Genomic DNA, 19,406 nt, shown 5'->3' with positions numbered 1-19,406 from the left:
ATTTACTTATCAATACTAACATCCTCACTTTCATTTTAGTTATTTGAATTTTTGTTTTTGTTACCTGAGTGTTCTCTTTGTTTTATGTCTGTGAAAATGTCATTTGGACTTTGTTAGGGATTGCACTGAATTTAGATTGCTTTAGGAAGAACCGACATGTTAATTATGTTAATTCTCTCATGAGCATGGAATATATTTCCATTTCTTTGAGTCTTCCCTGATTTCTTTCAACATGTTTTATACTTTTCAGTCTTTCATCACCTCTTTGGTTAAATTAATTCCTAGGTATTTTATTCTTTTTGTTGTGATTGTAAATGGGTTAATTTATTAAACAGGCAAGGGGAAATGAAAACTAAAATTAATGGAGTTATTTGATGCCAGAAATATTTACTGTTTGTTCCAGCTGAAACCTGACAAGATATTTAAAAGGATTTAATAACTTTATGATCAGAAATTTGGCCGAATTGGAAAGTGATATTCAGAGCCTGATAGGAATTGTTTTTTGGACTTCCCCCATGCTAAAATTGGAGCAAATTGGAGGTAAGATAATCGGAAGGGCATAACAGGCTCTATCACTCAGGCTGCACTCCAAGTCTTTGGAGAACAGGAAACAACTGTCTTTGTCTTGTAAACCTCTACAGATCCAAACGTGTGGCTCTAGAAGTTCAAAGTTTACCCACCCTTTTGCCAATTCCCTAAACCTTACCTGTTCTTCTCAAAATGCTTAGAAAGCTCAGGATGTTGGAAATAGAATTGTCCTGCATTTAATCTGCACCTCTGTGATGTAAATTTTCTATCCCCATCTTCTCTAGGACCTAGGAGCCATTCTTTGAAATGCAAATATTTCTCATCAGAATGGAGGGAGGTAGTTGGAAATTGGGTTAATAAAAAATCTTAAATGTCCTCTCCACAAACACTAGCAATAACAAAAGGTATAAGATCTCTGTTTGCATCTGTTTACAGATGTAGACCTATATACATAGACATATATATTTGTGTTGTAAATGTGAGATATTTTTCTACATCCTTATGGTATTGCTAAAATTGATAAGTAAAAGAGTTCTATTTAGTTGGGTTGAAGGCAAGTACTTTGAAGGATTGGGCTTTCTAAAGTTCTCATGAATATAAAACTAATGCAAATGTTCTTTCAAGTGCACGTGATCTAAGATAATTTTTAGTAAATCAAATCTATTTTAAGTTCATTGATTTAATTAAAACAGACATGTCTTTAGAGTTATCAGCATTAGATAGAATACTTGTATTCTACCTAGTGTTACAAATTTGTCAACAAGAAAATAACTCAGTATGATGAAGTTTTCATAAGTAAGCTAAACTTTATTGTTAACGATGCAGGGTCGGTGAGCTGAAGAGTCGAAAGAAAGATTTCTTGGACTCTCAAGATCTGGCAGTAGTGCTCTTTTATTTAGAGAATAGTGTGGAATAGCATGGGGACAGGACCCATGGGCAGGCAGAGCTGCTGCATGGGGACAGGACCCACGGGCAGTCAGAGATGCTGCTGTCATGGGGAGCTGCTGCTGCCAACATGGGTGGAGGGTAAGGCTAAATTTAAGGCATAGGTACGTGAGTTATCTCTTTACAAGACAAAGGAAAGAATATGAAAAAATGTTAAAATGGTATCAGTGCAGGTGGGGTCTGGCTATTGGGTGGTCCTATAACTTTTAGATAAGAACCAAATCGGATTAAGTAAAGGCCAGAAGCCACCACCCTAAATACTATCTTCAACTAAAGACAAAGGAGGATGTTGGGGGTGGGGGTCAGTTACATGAGGTTGCCAGACAGTACCCAACTTAAGTCCTTGCCTTCCCCATTAAGACTTTCCAGAGATAAGGCCATCCCCCCTTCCTCCTGGCGCAGAGAAGGAGGCATGGAGACTTCCTTCACAAATGCAAATGTCTCTCAAAGGGCAAGCAAATTCCAGTCCTCAGAGCCTGCTTCTCATCTGCAGTTTTAAAATTAACCAGCCTAAAATCTGCATCATTAAGAGTAAGTAACTTAAATGTAAGTTAAATAAAAGATTTTTTTAGGCAAACTTTTCAAATAAGTTTCCCAAGTCTTTTTGGCAATGTAAAACATTAGAGTTTGGCTAAGTTAAATTAAATCATAGAGACTTATTGAATATCTAGATCATTCCCTAATATCAATGTAAAATAACCAATAACCATTGTATACATAAGAGAGATAGGTGAGTTTTACTTGAGCCAGAGTGAGGATTATAACCCAGGAAGGCCTTTTCTAGAAAGGAAGCAAGCATTTCAGAGAAGCATGGTTTTCAGTACAGTCATAATTTTTTAGAACAAAGAATGTACATTAAACACACTCAGGATACATATTCATCAAAGATTCAAAGAGGTATTCACTTGCAAATTAGCAGGTCAACATGACCCTGATGTTGAGAAAGGGGCTTTATTTTAGGAGTACTAATATGGGCATTATCAATAGGGCATTACTGGCTTCTTAGGAGAAGAAGATGCATTCTTATGTTAACAGTTAAAGCAGATGTACAATATGTGTTTGATAGGCCATAAATCAGGCCTTTGTTTTTTTAGTTCAAGTTGAATAAGTTTTGATTTAGAAGAGTCACCCCACATACCCCAATATGTGAAAATCTCTTGTCAGTAATAAGATAAAATATTGAAAATTAATTACTGAAGATAGGTTTCTCTACTTTGGGCTTCTTATTGCAGAAAAAGTAAAGAAAAAGTTGGGTCTATGAGCAAACATTGTCGCCAACTAATTGCCCCAAGGAACTCAAGGAAGGCTTTGGAAGCATTTAATTTTTTCTCCAAATTGGTTTTTCTTTTTTTTTTATGTTAAGAGATGCAATCACCAACCACCCTGAACCAGACCAAGCCACAGGAGCAATGCCAATGACCTTTGCCTCATTTTTAATGCTAAGATCTCCTCTCCAGGAGGAGCTTAGGCCTTATTACCATAACCTGCAGTGTATGTGGAAACATGTTTTCCAAGTGAGCCTGCACAAGTGAATACCCATCTCCCCCTTTTGAATATTCATCCCCTATCTGAAATAAAAGGCCCCTGCTGTCCTGTGTTCAAGGACACCCACGACTTTGGACATGATTCCATGTGGCCTCCTATTTGCTGCAAATATGCCCTACTTTGTGTGCCAACTACTTCTGGTAGAGAGGCTGCTTTTAACTCACCGGGAGGCTAACCCACTTTGGTTCAGTAACAATGTCTTGTGTCATGCTGAGAATTTTGCTGTGAAAAAGCATGTATTTTAGAAATTATAAATAGTGTTTATAAGCCTGCTAATGTAAAAGACAGTTCATAATGGCTTACTTCTTTAGTTTTCACTAGAAATTAAAAGTTTCCAAGGGTTGGAAGTTCTAACATATAATTAAAACTACTGGAAATAACACAGGAAAGAAATTTTGCGTATGGTCAGGGCTGGCTAATGTTGGAATCCTTCTGTATGCTGTATCTATTTGGGTATATAAGTGTTCTAGAAATTGCATGAAATTCCTAAAATCCTGATATAATGTTACCAGTCATAACTCTACTTAGTATCTTAAAATGTTGTACATCACAGAAATAACCAAATTTCTTTGTCAACTGCATTATAATAAACCTTTTTAAAAGTCTTTTGTCACTTGTAGTTACTCTAATGCCTCTGCAAAGATGCTTCATCTTCAAGAAGATTGATAGAAAGGAAAATCATAAAACTGAAATGTCTGTCATCAAAATTGACACTCACATGAAAAGGATTGAATTTGTGTTTCAGGAACATATGATAGCTGACTTTCATGCAAAGATAGCAGCAACAGAATCTATAAAGATTTTAGCACATGTAGATGAATCCATTCTGCTTCTGCAAAAAATTGACCCCTCATTCCCAGACTTTTGCCATCCTGATGTCCTTGTAACAGTCTGCTCCTGAGTCAGTGAAATTAGGATGGATCAACAATGGCTGTAAACTAAATGAACAGTCAAGGCTATGGGAAACCCAAGACAGTTGCTTGGTTCTTCCTGGCTCCCTGGCAAACCCCATTTTTCAGTTTTTGCATTCTTTCACTGCCATAGTGCATTTAAGATGACTCAAATTATAAATTAACATTGGTGGAGAGACTTCTACAAAATTGTGAAAACAGTCTACCAGCAATATCTGACCTACCAGATCCATAATCCTGGCAATATGCAATAATATAACGTCTGAGTCTTAGTTGAATGATGTTATTGCCTCTATATCATACCAATGACGAGGTCCTTGAATGTCATCACTTCTCTAGGAGCCTTATGCACACCTCCTAGCTATATTTTTATATGTGGAGGTTTTGGTAACGGCCTTTATGCCTGGGCAACTCATTGCCTTGACAAATGGAGAATAAAAGGTATTCACTCTTCTATTCTCTCTCTATAACAAAATAGAGGCCTCCCATTGATTAATCCCATCAAACCTCTATAACCACCTTAGATGAGAACTTCCAGGAGGTGTGTGTGATTCTCACTTTTCCTTCACAGGGAGAGCTTTCTCTTCATGGATCAAGTGCGAATGAACAAATGATCAGAAATCTCTTCCTAATATTAGAAGAGTTGGCTGATTCCACAGCCAAAGCAGTTTTGGCTCAGCAATGACGCCTTGACTCATTGGTTAAAATGTTTTTTTGTAATTATATAGCCCTTGATTATCTCCTTGCAGAGCAAGGAGATTTCTGTGCAATAGCAAGTGTGTCCTGCTGCACATGGGTAAATGCCTTTGGAGAAGTAAAAATCTAATTGCGTAAAATTAGAGAACAAGCACATTGACTACAACAAATTTCACCTGACAACCTATGATCTGTTTATCTATTTAGCTGGTTACCTTCAGGTCTGTGCTCTGGTTTAGAACCATCTTACAAATTGGGTTTGTTAAGTTGTTTTTAATTCTGCCCTGTATACTTGTTGTTAAGTTCTGTATCTACTGCTTGTCAAACTTTTACAAAAATGACATGCTTAATAACATGATGCTAACTCAGAGCTTCAAAATAATGTCCAATGCTTACAACCTTCAATATAGACTTTGAATAAGAAATGCCTGAGAGTTCTTCCTACCATCCTTCCTTGTTACTCAAATGTGGCTTGAGCAGTTTCCAGTCCATGTACTTTCCCTCCAATGTGGGACATGACACCCAGGAAAGGTACACTCTGGCTCTAAGGGAGGGAGGCTACAGAACTAGAAAAACCTGAGTCTTGATCAGCAATGCTTTTGGAGAAACATCTTGATCAAAAGGGAAAAGCTGTTGACATTAATAAAGGAAATCTCAACTAAAATTGGAGTCTGGAAGGCCTGTAGAGAGAGCTCTCACATTCTACCACTCATTGTCAATTACCCCAAACAGAAAACTATCAATCACAGACCCCAACAGGAAATGCAACTACTTCACTGCTCCAGCAGGAGGAGGGAAGACTTCCTTCTTGCCCACAACAAGCCCAGCCAATGGTAAACACCATAGCTCAGCCAATGAGAAGTTGTCATCACCTAAACTTTTACTTTCCTCCAATAAGCTTTCACTTTTTCCTTGCTGATGACTTCCTTTCCTTGTTCTGTCATCCTTACTATAAAAGCCTTCCATGTTGTTTATCCCCTTGGATTATCTCTCTGCTTGCCACATGAGATGCTGCCCAAATCATGAATCATTTAATAAAGCCAATTAGATCTTCAAATTTACCCAGTTGAACTTTGTTTTTTAACAAGTGGCAATTATGGAAGTTAGGATTCTGCCTTCCCACAGAGACTGGGAGACAGATGTCTTATCCTTTTCTAACAATTACATTTCCAAGAAATGGCTCTCAGGTCCTTAAGAGAGATGCTTCTGAGCTGCAAGAGATGTGTACTCACAATTACAGGCCCTTTTAGCAAGTGCTCTAAGAAAAGCAGTGCAGGGGCCTATCATGAGGTGTTGGCTAGAACAAATAGTAAATTTCCTGTCAGCATTGAGCTCTCTCAGGCATTTTATTGGGGGGTGGCAGTGCTGGGATCATCCTAGGGACATAGCCTCGTGCTGCCAGAAGCCAGGCTAGAGTTGGTCAAGTCATTAGTGCAGGGGTTTGGACAGAGTTGTTCTGTGCCATAGTTTCTGCAGTCCTCTCCCCCTGGGCCTCCCAGGATGGCCAGTTCCCACCAATACAGAGGATAGGCCCCATATGGGAGTGTGGGTGGGCCTGGACAATTTCACCCAATGGTCACCCCTCTCCAGCCAGATCATTCCAGGCCTCCAGGAAATGTGTCGTGAGGTGCTCCCAACACTGGCAGTGGGAAGCCAGTCCCAGGTACCCTCTCAGGGCCTCCCTGTCTAGTGCAGAGGTGGACCCGGAAACATTTCCTAGAGGGACATGTGATGACAGGGGACAATGCAGGACCGTGGCCAGACCAGTGACCTCTCCACAGACCTCTCTGGCTGGCCACTGCAGAGACATGGAAAAATATTTAGGAGGCACATCTGACCACCAAGCTACACCTAGGACTATGGCCAACACAGTGCCATCACGGGGCCTCCCTGTCCATCCCAGGCTGGTCTCTGACTCCAAAGTGTACTTAGAAAAAATTTTGAGAGGCATGTCTGGTGACCAGGCCCCATGTAAGACTGTTCTGGGGCCCTGATACCATTCCCTGGCATTCCTGCCCAGTGCCACTCACAGAGAGGACTTAGAAATGGTTTCCACAGGCACATCAGGTGACCAGGCCCATGTCGCCTGACCACGGTTGGGACACCTCCATAGAGCTCCCTGGCCACCCCAGGCCAGAATCTGCCACCAAAGAGAGCTTAGAAAATTTGTTGGGTGCTGCCTCCAATGGCTGGCCATACACAGGACCTCCATGCGCATGGGGTGTGATCTCAGAGTGTATCTCACCTGCCTGCAGTGTCCCCTTCTCTAGCGAGGGACATGAAAATATTTGGGGGGCTGCATCCAGTGACCCATGTAGGACACCACCAGGCCTGGGTACACTTTTCTTGGTTCTCACTGGCTTCCCATTATTGGAATGGGACTTAGGAATGTTTTAGGGTTGGCTTCTATGACTAGTCCTACATGGGGCCATGTAGGCAGTCTCCTGAGGCCTCTCTGGCTGGCTCAGACCAATCACCATTTGCAAGGGGTATCTGGTGATCATGGCTGGGACCAAGGTGCCCTCTGGGGCTTCCATGTCGGTCATGGGCTGTTGTCCACTTACAGAGGGAGACGTGGAAAAAGGTTTCAGGGGTAGATCAAAAACTAGACCTCATGGAGCCAGCCCAGTGGCCTAGCAGTTAAGTTCACACACGTTCTGCTTTGGCAGCCCAGGGTTTGCCGTTTCAGATCCCGGGTGCGGACCTACACACCACTTATCAAGCCATACTGTGGCAGGCGTCCCACATGTAAAGTAGAGGAAGATGGGCAGAGATGTTAGCTCAAGGCCAATCTTCCTCAGTAAATAAGAGAAGGACTGGCAGTGGATGTTACCTCAGGGCTAATCTTCCTCAAAAAAACCCCAAAAGCTAGACCTCACAAGGCACCCTCCCTGGGCAAGCCTCGCTGGCTCAGGCCAGTGCCCACATCCTCCAGAGGCAGACATCCAGGGGCCATCCAATAACCAAAACTACATAGGACCAGGGCTTAACCCTTAGTGCCCTCTCAGGTCTCCCTGCCAGGCTCATGGCAGCGCCCCCCGCCCCCCCCCTTTGTGGGCAACTTGGAAATGTTTTGGAGGCCCACTAATGACTTGGGCCCATGCAGGACCATGGCTGTGTCCACTCCACACTCCCCTGCTTCCCTCTCTGGACTGGGTCAGTCCCTGCCAACAGAGTGGGATTTAGGAACACTCAGGTGGGTGCTTCTGACAGCCAGGGCCCTTGTGGGACTGTGGCAAGGCACAGGGCCCCTTCTCAGGCCTCCCTGGCAGGCTGTTTCCATCTCAGCCACTGTAGAGGGATTGAGAAATGTTTTGGGGGGGCACCTGTTTACTTCAGAGTCAGGTGCCAGCCCAGATCGACAGGGAGGCCTGGGGGGCACCCAAGTTCTGGCCATGGCCCCACTTGGATGCACATTCTGAAAATTTTTATGTCTCCTTCCAAAGGGGGCAATCACCAGGGCAGGCCTGCGAGTCTGGGAAGGACACTTCGGCCCGGCTGTGGTCCTGCCTGCGAAATGGCCTTTGGAGGCATCCCCAAAATATTTCTAAGTCTCTCTCTGGCATGGAAAGGCCTAGGAGGGCAGAGAAGCCTGGAGGAGGAGCCGGAATGGGTCCTGGTATTGGGAGCCCCACCCAAAAAGTTTCTAATTCCCCCTCCAAAGGCCAGGACTAGCCCAGTTAGTATAGACAGGCCTGGGAAGTGTACTCTGGGCTGCCCAAAGTTCTGTGTCAGTCCTGGTCATTGGCTGTATCTCCCAAAAATATTTCAAATTTCCCCTCCAGAGATGGACATCACTTCAGGCTGGTCACAGATGAAGGGAAGGACATTACACTTCCCCCAATTTTTTTAAGACCCCTCCAGAAGCCAGGACAGACTTGCCCTGGCATGTAGGCCTGTGCTAGGTATCCCTAGACTGGCACATGTGTGGGGATATTCGACAGAGACACCCCTTAAATATTTCTAAGTCCCTCCAAGGGGGGCATTGAGACAGGCTGGACAAGAAAAGTGTGGACAGCTCCTTTGGCCAGGCTGCAGTCGTGCATGAGACCTGGTTTTGCATGCACTTCCAGAAAATTTATCCAAAGTCCATTCTGGAGGCCACACTGGCCCTTGCCAGCAAGGGACACGTAGCAGTGTGCCAGGACTGTTTGCCATCCTGTCTTCGTATGTAATTTCCAAAAACGTTTCTGCATCCCCTGTAGAGGAGGTGACCAGCCGGGGCCAACCACAGAAGGTGTCTAGGGCTTAATGGTGTTTTAAATGGGGCTCAGTCGTCAGAGCCACCTCTGGAAAATTTCTCCAACCAGAAAGGGACACTGGCCCAGTCCAGCCAGGGAGGCCCGGGAGAGTGGCTCAGGTCCTAGTAAGTCCAAGTCATTGGGAGTGCCCTATTGAAAGTTTTCTAAATCTCCCTCCAGAAGCCAAAACCTACCTGCTGGACAGGGAGGTAGGTAGAGACATACGTACTACACATGTATACTTTGATTTTTTGAGATGTACAACAAGCAATTATAGATTTGGGGTGCTAAGAAATATGCAAGCTGCATACACAGATTTGAGAGTTATAAACACACAGATAGTTGAAACTGGAGAACGAAAGATTGCCCAGGGAGAGTATAAATTCCATTCTGTAGAATCATTTCTACCACATGATTTTCTCCTTACGGGATTTGTGCAATCATATGCAGTCTATGTCTTAGGGAGGTGCTATGGTCTGAATGTTCGCATCCCTCCAAAATTCATATATTGAAATCCCAATGCCCAATGTGATGGTTTTAGGAGGCTGGGCCTTTGGGATGTGATTATGTCACGAGGGTGGAGCCACCATGATTGGGATTAGTGTCCTTGTGAAAGAGGCCCTGGCACCTTACCCCTTCCACCATGTGAGGACACAACCACAAGTCTGCTTCCTGGAAGAGGGCCCTCACCAAACCAAGCTGGCACCCTGATCTCAAATCCCAGCCTCCAGAACTGTCAGAAATAAATTTGTGTTGTTTATAAGCCACCCTGTCTGTGGTACTTTGTTACAGCAGTCCAAATGGACCAAGATAGTTGTTTATCAGCTATCTATTACTACAGAAACACAATATAATAAAACACATGAAAATCTAGATCCCTAAAAGAAAAAAATAAAGCGGTCTATGTAACAGCTTTCAGAATGGTTATGAGCAATAGCTAACGGAAAGTTGACAGCTACAGTTTGAATTAGATGACACCCCACCTTTGGTCAACACGGTTTACAGAGCCCTCCTTCGGCCACTCGGAGTCACAAGCCCGTGAGAGCTGGGAGGGGCAGCGCTCACCTGTGTGCCGCACAACTGCTTTGCCAACGCCTGCTGCAGTGTAGACCATATAGTTTTGCTTGCCTAGACAGAGGGGAACTGAGAGATCATCAGAGATGACCTCTAAAAGAAGAAAGTGAAGCCTGGAGAAGGAGGGACAACTAACCTGTCATGGTACCTGAACACGCGGGTGCAAAATAGATACACTGAATGAGAACGAACTGACTGCTCTCAGAACATCACAAATTAAACCACTAACCAAGGTTAACCACAGACTACTATTAATGTTAATAATAACGGTTAGCCCTTTGAGGACACTGCTAAACTTAGATGAGACTATAAAACGCACAGCTAGGCCTCCAGCAAGGATCAGCGCCTAGGCTAAACGCGGCGGGAGCGCGAACTCTCGCGAGAGCAGCGCAGCCTCTCAGAGGCACAACGCGGCGGCAGCGCGAACTCTCGCGATAGCGGCTCCAGCTAGTGTGTAACGGCGGGAGAGCAGAGGCATGGCGCGGCCGTGTTTGCTTTGGAGCCGGCTGGACCGACAGCAGGAGCAAGATGTGCGCGAGCTCGTCCGCCGTGTGGCGGGCCTACGGGACGAGGCGGGCCCAGACTTTCAGCTCGCCCTGCACTTCGTCTTGTCCAATTTCAGGTGAGGGGCGCGGCGCCGGGGACAGGAAGGAGTCAGGCGGGGCCAGGAGCGCGGCCCGACCCTCGCAGAGCTCCTGCGCTCCCTGCTGCCGCCACAGCTCTGGGCCCCTCGTGCCACTGGGTCCCGAAGCGGGGGACATGCGTGCTGAAGCAGCGGGTTGTGGGTCGGTGGAGGTCAGCCTCCGGCTTTGGAACCGAGTTCCTAGAGTGGGTCTGTCTGTCCTGGTCCCCGCCCCACCCACTGCCCCGAGGGCGGTACACAGAGCTCCACCTGTCTGAAGGGTTGGGTACGTGAAGTGTTAGAGCACAGTAATGATGACATCCTATTTAAAACCGTATTCTCACCGACTTCCTCACCCTGCTCGGGCCACTCCACGTCTCCCATACCCTGCTTTCCTCTTTCTTTTTCCAAAATGCATGGTGTCACACATTGACAAACTTATCTGTTGTTCACTGTCTCCTCACCCCCACCTCCAAGTAGAATGCAAATTCTGCCAGGATCGGGCGTCTTGGTCTGTTTTGTTCATTTCTTATGCCAGCACCTGGAATAGTTCCTGGCACATGGAACTCTAAGCTAACAACAGTTTCTCATGTAATTAATTTTTAAGGATTTATTTAGTTTACACACTTAGGTGAAGTCAGAGCTCCCATTTTTGTTTATGAAAGATGTAAATTAGACAATACTGTTACGATTGTTGACTATAATGGAATTATTACTAGAAGAATATTAGTGATAATAGTCTAATTTCAGTAGAAATCTTGAATAGTAAACAATTTTTAAAAAACTAATCTTGTTTATCAAACTGATCATACGTAAAAATGCCTATTTGGTTTTTAATGAGAATAGACAATGAGTCTAAAAGGCCGCCTAGTTTCTGAAATAAACTCAGTTCCTAAATGTAACTTATAGCTATAACAGTACCTGCCTAAGTCATATAACACAGAGAAGTTTAAATGCTGTAACCCAAATAATTTCTTAATATTTCTAAATGGCGATAGGTAGGTCGACATCACTTTAGAGTTGGGAGAAACATTTTACACGTTGAAAAACTAAATTGTAATAAGTAAAGTGGTGTTCCACTCAGCCATTTACTGGCATAGAATTAGATAGATTATTTATTTATTAGTGTAATTTACTTTTAAGTACAGATTGTTGCCTTTGATACTAAAAAGTGGAAAATAAGAGTTGAGTGAACTATACTATAATTTTATGATGCTTTAGTCCATCGCAAAAATGAACAATTCATGTTTGCGTTTTTAAAAATTGTGAACATGTTTTAGACCCTAGAATTCAGAGATAAGTGAGATATAGCTTCTATCCTTAAAGAAGGCAGACGAAAGTTAATTACATATGATGTAGAATAGTTCTGAACCCAAGGGCCTGGAGATAGAATTCGGATGTTATGAATTTGGACAAGAAAATAACTACACTAACCTCTAACTGAAAAGTAGGGTTTCCTTCAGTTAGGAAGGTAAGCAACAAGCAGTATTAGCTTACCTATGACTGTGTCACTGGTAGAGATGCATGTATTTCTAAGTATTGTCTACTGTTACTTTAATGGTAGTTATAGACCCACTGCTATATCTTGTTATTTAGTGCTTTAATAAAGAAATATGTCTGTTACTATATCACAAACTTTTAAAAATACTGTATTTCAGTATACTTGGTTTCCTTTGTGATTTAAAAGCATTGTTCTGAGAAGGGGTCCCTTGGTTTCACTGGGTTTCACTGTGGCAATAAACAGATTCAGAACCCTGATATAGAATGTGCTCTGAACTTAGACACAGGGCATTTTGGGAAGACAAAGGAGCCAGAGGACGGGATTGGGGAGGCTCAGGGTGGCCTGTGTCTTGCGGAAAGGGTACTTGAGCAGTCTCTGAGATGCAGTGCTGTTTGCCTTGACAGTAGAGAGATGCAGGGAGAGAGATGCACTCCTGGAAACGTACAGCTGGGTATACGGGGTCTGGAGGGGTGTGGAGGGCTATGAGACTAATCTACTTAGCTGTATAACAAAATTGATATAAGAATTACATTTCCTCTTTTAGATTTCATCATTTCTTGGATGTCAACAGCCACAAGGTGGAAAAGACAATAGAAGGGTAAGTCAGTTTTATATGTATGTATAGATTCAGAAATTAATGTTTTCTTATAGGATTTTTTTTTTAAGATTTTATTTTTCCTTTTTTCTCCCCAAAGCCCCCCAGTACATAGTTGTATATTTTTAGTTGTGGGTCCTTCTAGTTGTGGCCTGTGGGATGCTGCCTCAGCATGGTTTCATGAGTGATGCCATGTCCGCACCCAGGATCCAAACTAGAGAAACCCTGGGCCACTGAAGCAGAGCACGCCAACTTAACCACTCGGCCATGGGGCCAGCCCAAGAATTTTTTTTATTAGTATAGCTTTATAACAGTAGATTTTTTTAATATATTTTAGAATTTATGAAAAATTCATCATTCATTCTGATCTCAGCAAAGCTGCTAGTTGGAAGAGATTAACTGAGGAATTTCTAAATGCATCACTTCCAAGCATAAAAGAAATAAAGGTATGCATTATATTGTGAGGTCTCTGTTGTGTATTTTACCGTTTCCAATCTGATTATTTTCAGTTTGTTTCTGTTAATATTTAAACATTGTGTTTTAGTGTTGTCTACTGGCTAGAGCAGAATCTCCTGGAAATTGACTTAAATAATGCCATCAAACCCACTGCGCCTCAGGCTTGTAATGAAAGAAAAAACATGTTCTTATTTAATCATCTTCTCAGTCCCAACCTACTATGGAAAATGAGATCAGAGATTGGGACAAATAGCACTGTCTAGCTATATTAAAATTTTTAAATGGCTATCATCATCAGCATATGGTAATAGTAACTACCTATATAATACTTACTAGATGCCAGGTGCTGTTCCAAGCACTGTTATATTCAGTCATGGGTCCCCAAGACCACCCTTAGGCTTGATGATTTGCTGGAAGGATTCATAGAACACAAAAAAAGCTGCTATCCTCACTGTTATGGTTTATTACAGTGAAAGGATACAAACTTAAAATGAGCAAAGGGAAAGATGCATAGGGTGAAACCAGGCACAAGCTTCCATATGTCCCTTTCCAGTGGAGTTCATGGGGATGCCCTTAATTCCCCCAGTGACAACACATACAAAGTGTTGCCAACCAAAGAAACTCACCTGAGCCAACAAAAGTGTTTTTGTTGGGGTTCAGTCACATGGACGTGCGCTGCCCTTGTGACTGACCTTAGCTCCTCAATCTCCAGCCCCACAGAGGTCAAACCGAGGACTTTGGCCGATGAAAACAAGCATTCTCATAAGTCAAATTGTTAGCATAAACTCTAGTCAGGCTGTTACAGTGTGGCCCAAAGCCTCTGACATACAAAAGCACTATTCTCAGCAGGCTATTCCAAGGGCTCCGAGGTCATCTCTCAGGAGCCAGTCCAGGGCCATCTCCTTTGAGATGTTCAGGGTTTGGGCAACCCAGGCCTCCTGAATTAACTGTTTATTGCACACTCATTTAATCTTCACAGTAACCTCTGTGGAGTATTATATTATTGGTAGGCTTTCCCTTTGTCTATGCTGTGGGGATTGATATCCTAAGGAAGAAAGCTTTAGATAATTTTTGAAACTGTCCATCAGTTTAAGGAAGGGCTATGAAGGTATTTCTAGAAAAGAGAGAGCTGCAGTGCTCTGAATTCATGCCCTAAGAATTAGAAACACACTTCGGAGGATTGTTCCTGCAAGGGCCATTTTGAAAGAAAAGGGGGCAGATCTTTCTTAGATCTCTTCTTGATTCATTTTATATAGCTTTGTGGGTAGACTGTAGAATTTAGTAATTAGACTCGATAGCACCATAATACTAATAATAGAAATAGTGGCAAGCATTTTTAGAGCACTTACCACCTGTCAGGCACTGTTAGTCCCAAAAATTCTTCTGTGCCAGTGAAAGTACCTATGTTGTGCAGAAGAATTAGATGAAACAGTAAGAGTCACTTCTGATTCCTACTTTGACCTTTTCCTTGCCCTCTCCAGTCATTTTTCTGTACTCTTCCAGCTGTAGGACTCCCTGAACACAGTGGAACGACATGCCCTAGGTTTGCTGGGCCTCTTGTTCTGTGTCCTGTACCTGCACTGCCCTTCCTTTCTCTCCTGCCTGAGGAATCTCATCCTTTATATTAAACTCAAGTATTGTCTCTATAGATAGTGTATTTCATTTTTATTATTATGTTTATTATTGCTTATTTCCTGTCTTCCCCTTTAACATGTGAGTTTTACAAGCGTAAGGCTCTGTGTCTGACTCGTCCTCAGGCACCTGGAACAGACTAGACAGTATTTGTTGAAGAAATAAATCTGTGCAGTCCTTTCTGCCCTGCTCTCCCTGTCTGTCCTTGGCTCCTGCCCCACTTACACAGGTGGAGTTGGTTGCCTTTTCTCCTTGCTGTGGCATCTTCAACACATCTGCTGTAGTGTAGCAGTAACTTCACACTTTTTTTTCAGCTTTATAGATATATAACTTTCATACCATAAAAATCCATCCATTGTGAATGTACAATTTACTGATTTATAGTTAATATGTAGTTATGCAACCGTAATCCAGTTTTAGAACATTTTCGTCACCACAGAAGTTTCCCTCAAGCCCTTCTACAGTCATTGCCTGCCCCACCCCAATGCCAGAAAACTACTGATCTGCTTGCTGTATTTATAAATTTGCCCTCATGGACATTTCATATAAACGAGATCATATAATATGCATTTTTTGTGTCTGCGTCTTTCATGATATTTTTGAAGTTCCTCCACGTGGGGCATGTGCCTGTATTCTATTCCTTTTAATTGCTAAATGGTGTTGCATTGTATGGATATGCTGCATTTTGCTTTTTCACCAATGGATAACATTCGGGTTGTTGCCAGTTTTGGTTAGAATAATGAACTGCTACGAACATTCTCGTGCAAGCTTTGTGTGGACATCAGTCCTCACTCTTCTTAAATTTCTGGGAGTAGAGTTGCTGGTTTATGTGGTTAGCTTAGGTTTAACCTTTTAAAAAACTGCCAAATTATTTCCCAAAGTGGCTGTATCATTTTATGTTCCCACTAGAAATGTATAAAGGATCCAGTTTCTCCACATCCTCACCTACACTTGTGATTGTCTTTTTGATTATAGGCATCCTAGAGAGCACGTAGTAATATCTCGTTGTGGTTTTGATTTACATCTCCCTAGTTCCTAATGATGTTGAGCATCTTGTCGTGTGCTTTTTTGCCATCTGTGTGTCTTCTGTGATGTCCATTCACATCTTTTACCCGTTTTCAAATTGGATTGCTTTTCTTATTGAGTCATCAGAGTTGTTTATATGTTCCTCATACAAGTTCTTCTTCAGAAAACTGATTTACAAATATTTTCCTCCAGTCCTCAGCTTGTCTTTTCATTTTCTTAGTGGTATTTTTTTTTGAAGCTCAAAAATGTTTCATTTAATGAAGTCCATTTTATCTATTTCTTTCTTTTATGACTCATGCTTTGGTTTCAAAAGAACTCTTTGCCTAACCCAAAACTATAAAGACTTTTCTCCTGTGTTTTCTTCTAGCAGTTTTAGCACTTCCCTTTAGATCTGTGATCCAATTTGATTTAATTGTTGTATATGTTGTGAGGAAAAGATCTAAGTTAATTTTTTTTACTGATTAATTTCCAGTTGTTCTATCACCATTTGTTGAAAAGACCGTTCTTTACCTATTAATTGTCTTGGCAACTTTTTCAAAAGCAGATTTACTGTAAATCTAATGATTTCTTTCTGGACTCTCAATTGTTTCATTAATCTATATGCCTGTCCTTACACAAATACCACACTGTCTTTATTACTGTAGCTTTATAGTAAGTGTTGGAGTCAGATAATATAAGTCCGCCAACTTTTTCTTTTTCAAAATTTTTGTCTGTTCTAGACCCTTTGAATTTCCATGCATGTTTTAGGATCAGCTAAATTTCTGCAAAAAGCCTGCTGGAATTTTGACAGGGATTGCATTAAATCTGTAGATCAGTTTGGGAAAGTAATGCCATCTGATGGGTTGAACTGTCTTCCCCAAAAAGATATGTTCAAGTCCTATCCCCTGATGTCTGTGAATGTGACCTTATTATAGAGTCTTTGACAATGTAAGCAAGTTCAAATGAAGTCAAACTGTATTAGGATGGGCCCTAATCCGGAGATTGGTGTCCTTATAAGAAAAGAGAAATTTGAACACAGGGAGAACACCATGCAATGACAAAGGCAAAGGTTGGAGTGATGCAGCTGCAAGCCAAGGAACATCAAAGATTGCTAGCAGCTGCCAGAAGCTAGGAAACATTCTTCTCTCAAGCCTTCAGAGGAAGCATGGACTGCCAGCACCTTGATCTGAGACTTCTAGCCTCCAGAACTGAGAGAGAATCCGTTCCTTTTGTTTTAAGCCACACAGTTTGTGGTATTTTGTTATGGCAGCCCTAGAAAACTAATACACAATATTATCAATATTAAATCTTCTAATCCATGAATATGGACGCTATTTATTTAGATCATGTTAAATTTTTGTCAGCAGTTTTCTTTTTCCACATACAATCTTGCATTTCTTTTACATTTATTCCTAAATATTTTATTCTATTTGGTCCTATTATGAATGAAATTGTCTTCTTAATTTCATTTGCAGTTTTCTTGTTGCTAGAATATAAAAATATAATTTATTTTTATGTTGATCTTTGTTTACTTAGCCTTGCTAAGCTCATTTATTCTAGTAATTTTCTTCTGGATTCCCTAGTATTTTCTACACTTAGGATCATTTCATCTCTGAATAAAGACAATTTGACTTCTTCCTTTCCAATGTGAAGTGTTTTCTGTGTGTTTGTTTTTTGGGCTTATTGCTCTGGCTAGAAGCTCCAGGACAATGCTGACTAGAAGTGAGTAGACGTCTTCGCCTTGTTACCAGTCTTAGAGGGAAAGCTTCAGTTTTAACCATTAATTATGATGTTAGTTGTAGCTTTTTCATAGATGCTGTTTATCAGGTTGAGGATGTTCCCTTTTATTCCTAGTCTGTTGAGAGTTTTTATCATGAATGAGTGTTGGATTTTGTCAAATCTCTTTCTGTGTCTTACAGGTAATCATATTTTTTTTGCCTTGAATTCTATGACTATAATGTGTTACTCAGCTCTGGCTGCCGTAACAAAATACCACAAACTGGGTGGCTTAAAAAGAAATTTATTCTCTCACAATTCTGGAGGCTGGGAGGTCTAAGATTGAGGTGCCAGCCCATTTGGCTGCTGGTGAGGACTCTCCTCCTGGCTTGTAGACAGCTGCTTTCTCCCTGTGTCCTCACATGACAGAGAGAGCTGTCTGGTGTCTCTTCCTGTCCCATCAGACCAGGTCTCTATCCTCATGACCTAATTACCTCCCAAAGGCCATATCTCCAAATACCATCACGTTAGGGGTTAGAGTGTGAACATATTGATTTGAGGGGCACACAAACATTCAGTCCATAACATATGGTGTACTACATTAATGATTTTTGGATCGTAATCTGATTTATTTGTGTGTGGACTGAGAAGTACATTCACACTTAAGGCCATTTTCAAGACTGTCCTGGCTTATACTTTGTGTTGGCTCTCTTTCATCTTCTCTGCGCACGGAGTCAGGCTCCATTGGCGAAGGATGGGAGGGTGGCTTGCGTCCACTCTAGTCTCTGCTGTGCACCTTACAGCCTCTAGTCAACCCAAGACATCTGGAGAGCTTAGCAAACCCCCTTTGGCTGTTTTGCATCCAGGAACTCCCTGATAAACCCTCAAACGTTCTGCTGGCCTGCTGCTTGCCCCACACAGGCCTGCAACCACTAGCTCCCCCGCTCACTTGCCATTGCTGTTGCCCACCACTTTAACTGACAGCCGTCAGATTCAAGTGAGCCTCCTCTGACAAGAGGGCAGCAAGGCTGCTAGGTTTCACTTCCTGTCTAGCCCTTGTTGAACTGCTCCTCTGACAGAGGAGAGGGAAAAGGGAGATAGCTCTAGGCAAATACGTGACAAACTCATGCAATTCTCCCCTGAGGTCATTTTCGTGGATAAACGCTTCTCAGCATTTGTATGCCTGTGCTCCATCCAGAAATCCAGAGCACAGAAATGGTTGTCTTTGTCAATCTTGTCCAGCTTTATTGTTACTTTTGAGGGAGAGGATTTGAAGACCACCTCCCTCCATTATGCCAGAACCGAGTCTCTAACCTCACTGTATTTTAATTTATAAATAGATAGAGATATATAGTATCCATAGGAGTTACTCAGTACGTAGCTGTTCATCATCCTCCGGGCTCTAAATGATGTTTGGAGAAGGAGAGTTTGGGGTTGTTTGAAATTCTTGGAGAAATAAGCAAAGACTTTGGCATATCTATAAAACCCCACTGAAACTAGGAAATCTGTTTCTTTCTATCTTTAGATTTCAAAGAATGTGGAAGTGAAGTGATCTCTAAATTTGAGATTCAAGACCACCTCCGGTATAAATGCACAGCACATGGCACTGCCTCTTTCAACATATGTGTACATGTGTTCATTGGCTCTCCAGAGAGGAGCAGGGACTATGCAGAGCTTCAGGAGACAGACCAAAAAGGGGCATGTGACTAATGTGGAGAAAGAGTTCCAGCTTTATTGTAGCCTGTGTTTTTCAAAGGGTGGTGTATTGCTGGTTGACAGGCTATGTTTTGACCAGCAGTGCTAATTTGTAGTTGAGTGATAACCTCAGTTAATGAGTCCTCTAGGTGCCCTTTAGAGATGTTAGCGAAACATGAACAAGGTACAGGAATGGAGGAGTGGCATCATGCAGGTCCTCCTCCCATGACCAAATGCTGCTTTT

General features: G+C 42.2%; 1 protein-coding gene across 5 annotated transcripts in view; it reads left to right on the top strand.

The window, feature by feature from the left end:
• The first annotated feature begins 10,361 nt into the window (after positions 1-10,361).
• The window catches only part of LOC111775605 (gamma-tubulin complex component 5), a 48,436-nt gene continuing 39,391 nt past the window's right edge, over positions 10,362-19,406 (top strand). For 3 of the 5 annotated variants that reach the window (XR_011424651.1, XM_070231885.1, XM_023652159.2), the window contains exons 1-3: positions 10,367-10,562; positions 12,608-12,661; positions 12,996-13,104. Coding sequence is in view for 3 of the 5 variants with exons in the window: in XM_070231885.1 (XP_070087986.1) it covers positions 10,417-10,562; positions 12,608-12,661; positions 12,996-13,104 (309 nt within the window). In the remaining 2 variants the exon portion in view is untranslated. Of the gene's footprint in view, positions 10,563-12,607; positions 12,662-12,995; positions 13,105-19,406 lie in introns of all 5 variants that reach the window. The other 2 variants (XM_023652167.2, XM_023652163.2) reach the window with 2 other exon arrangements.

This window comes from Equus caballus, chromosome 1, assembly GCF_041296265.1.
Source record: "Equus caballus isolate H_3958 breed thoroughbred chromosome 1, TB-T2T, whole genome shotgun sequence".
Lineage (NCBI taxonomy): Eukaryota > Metazoa > Chordata > Mammalia > Perissodactyla > Equidae > Equus > Equus caballus.
This window is presented reverse-complemented; position numbering and strand designations above follow the sequence as displayed.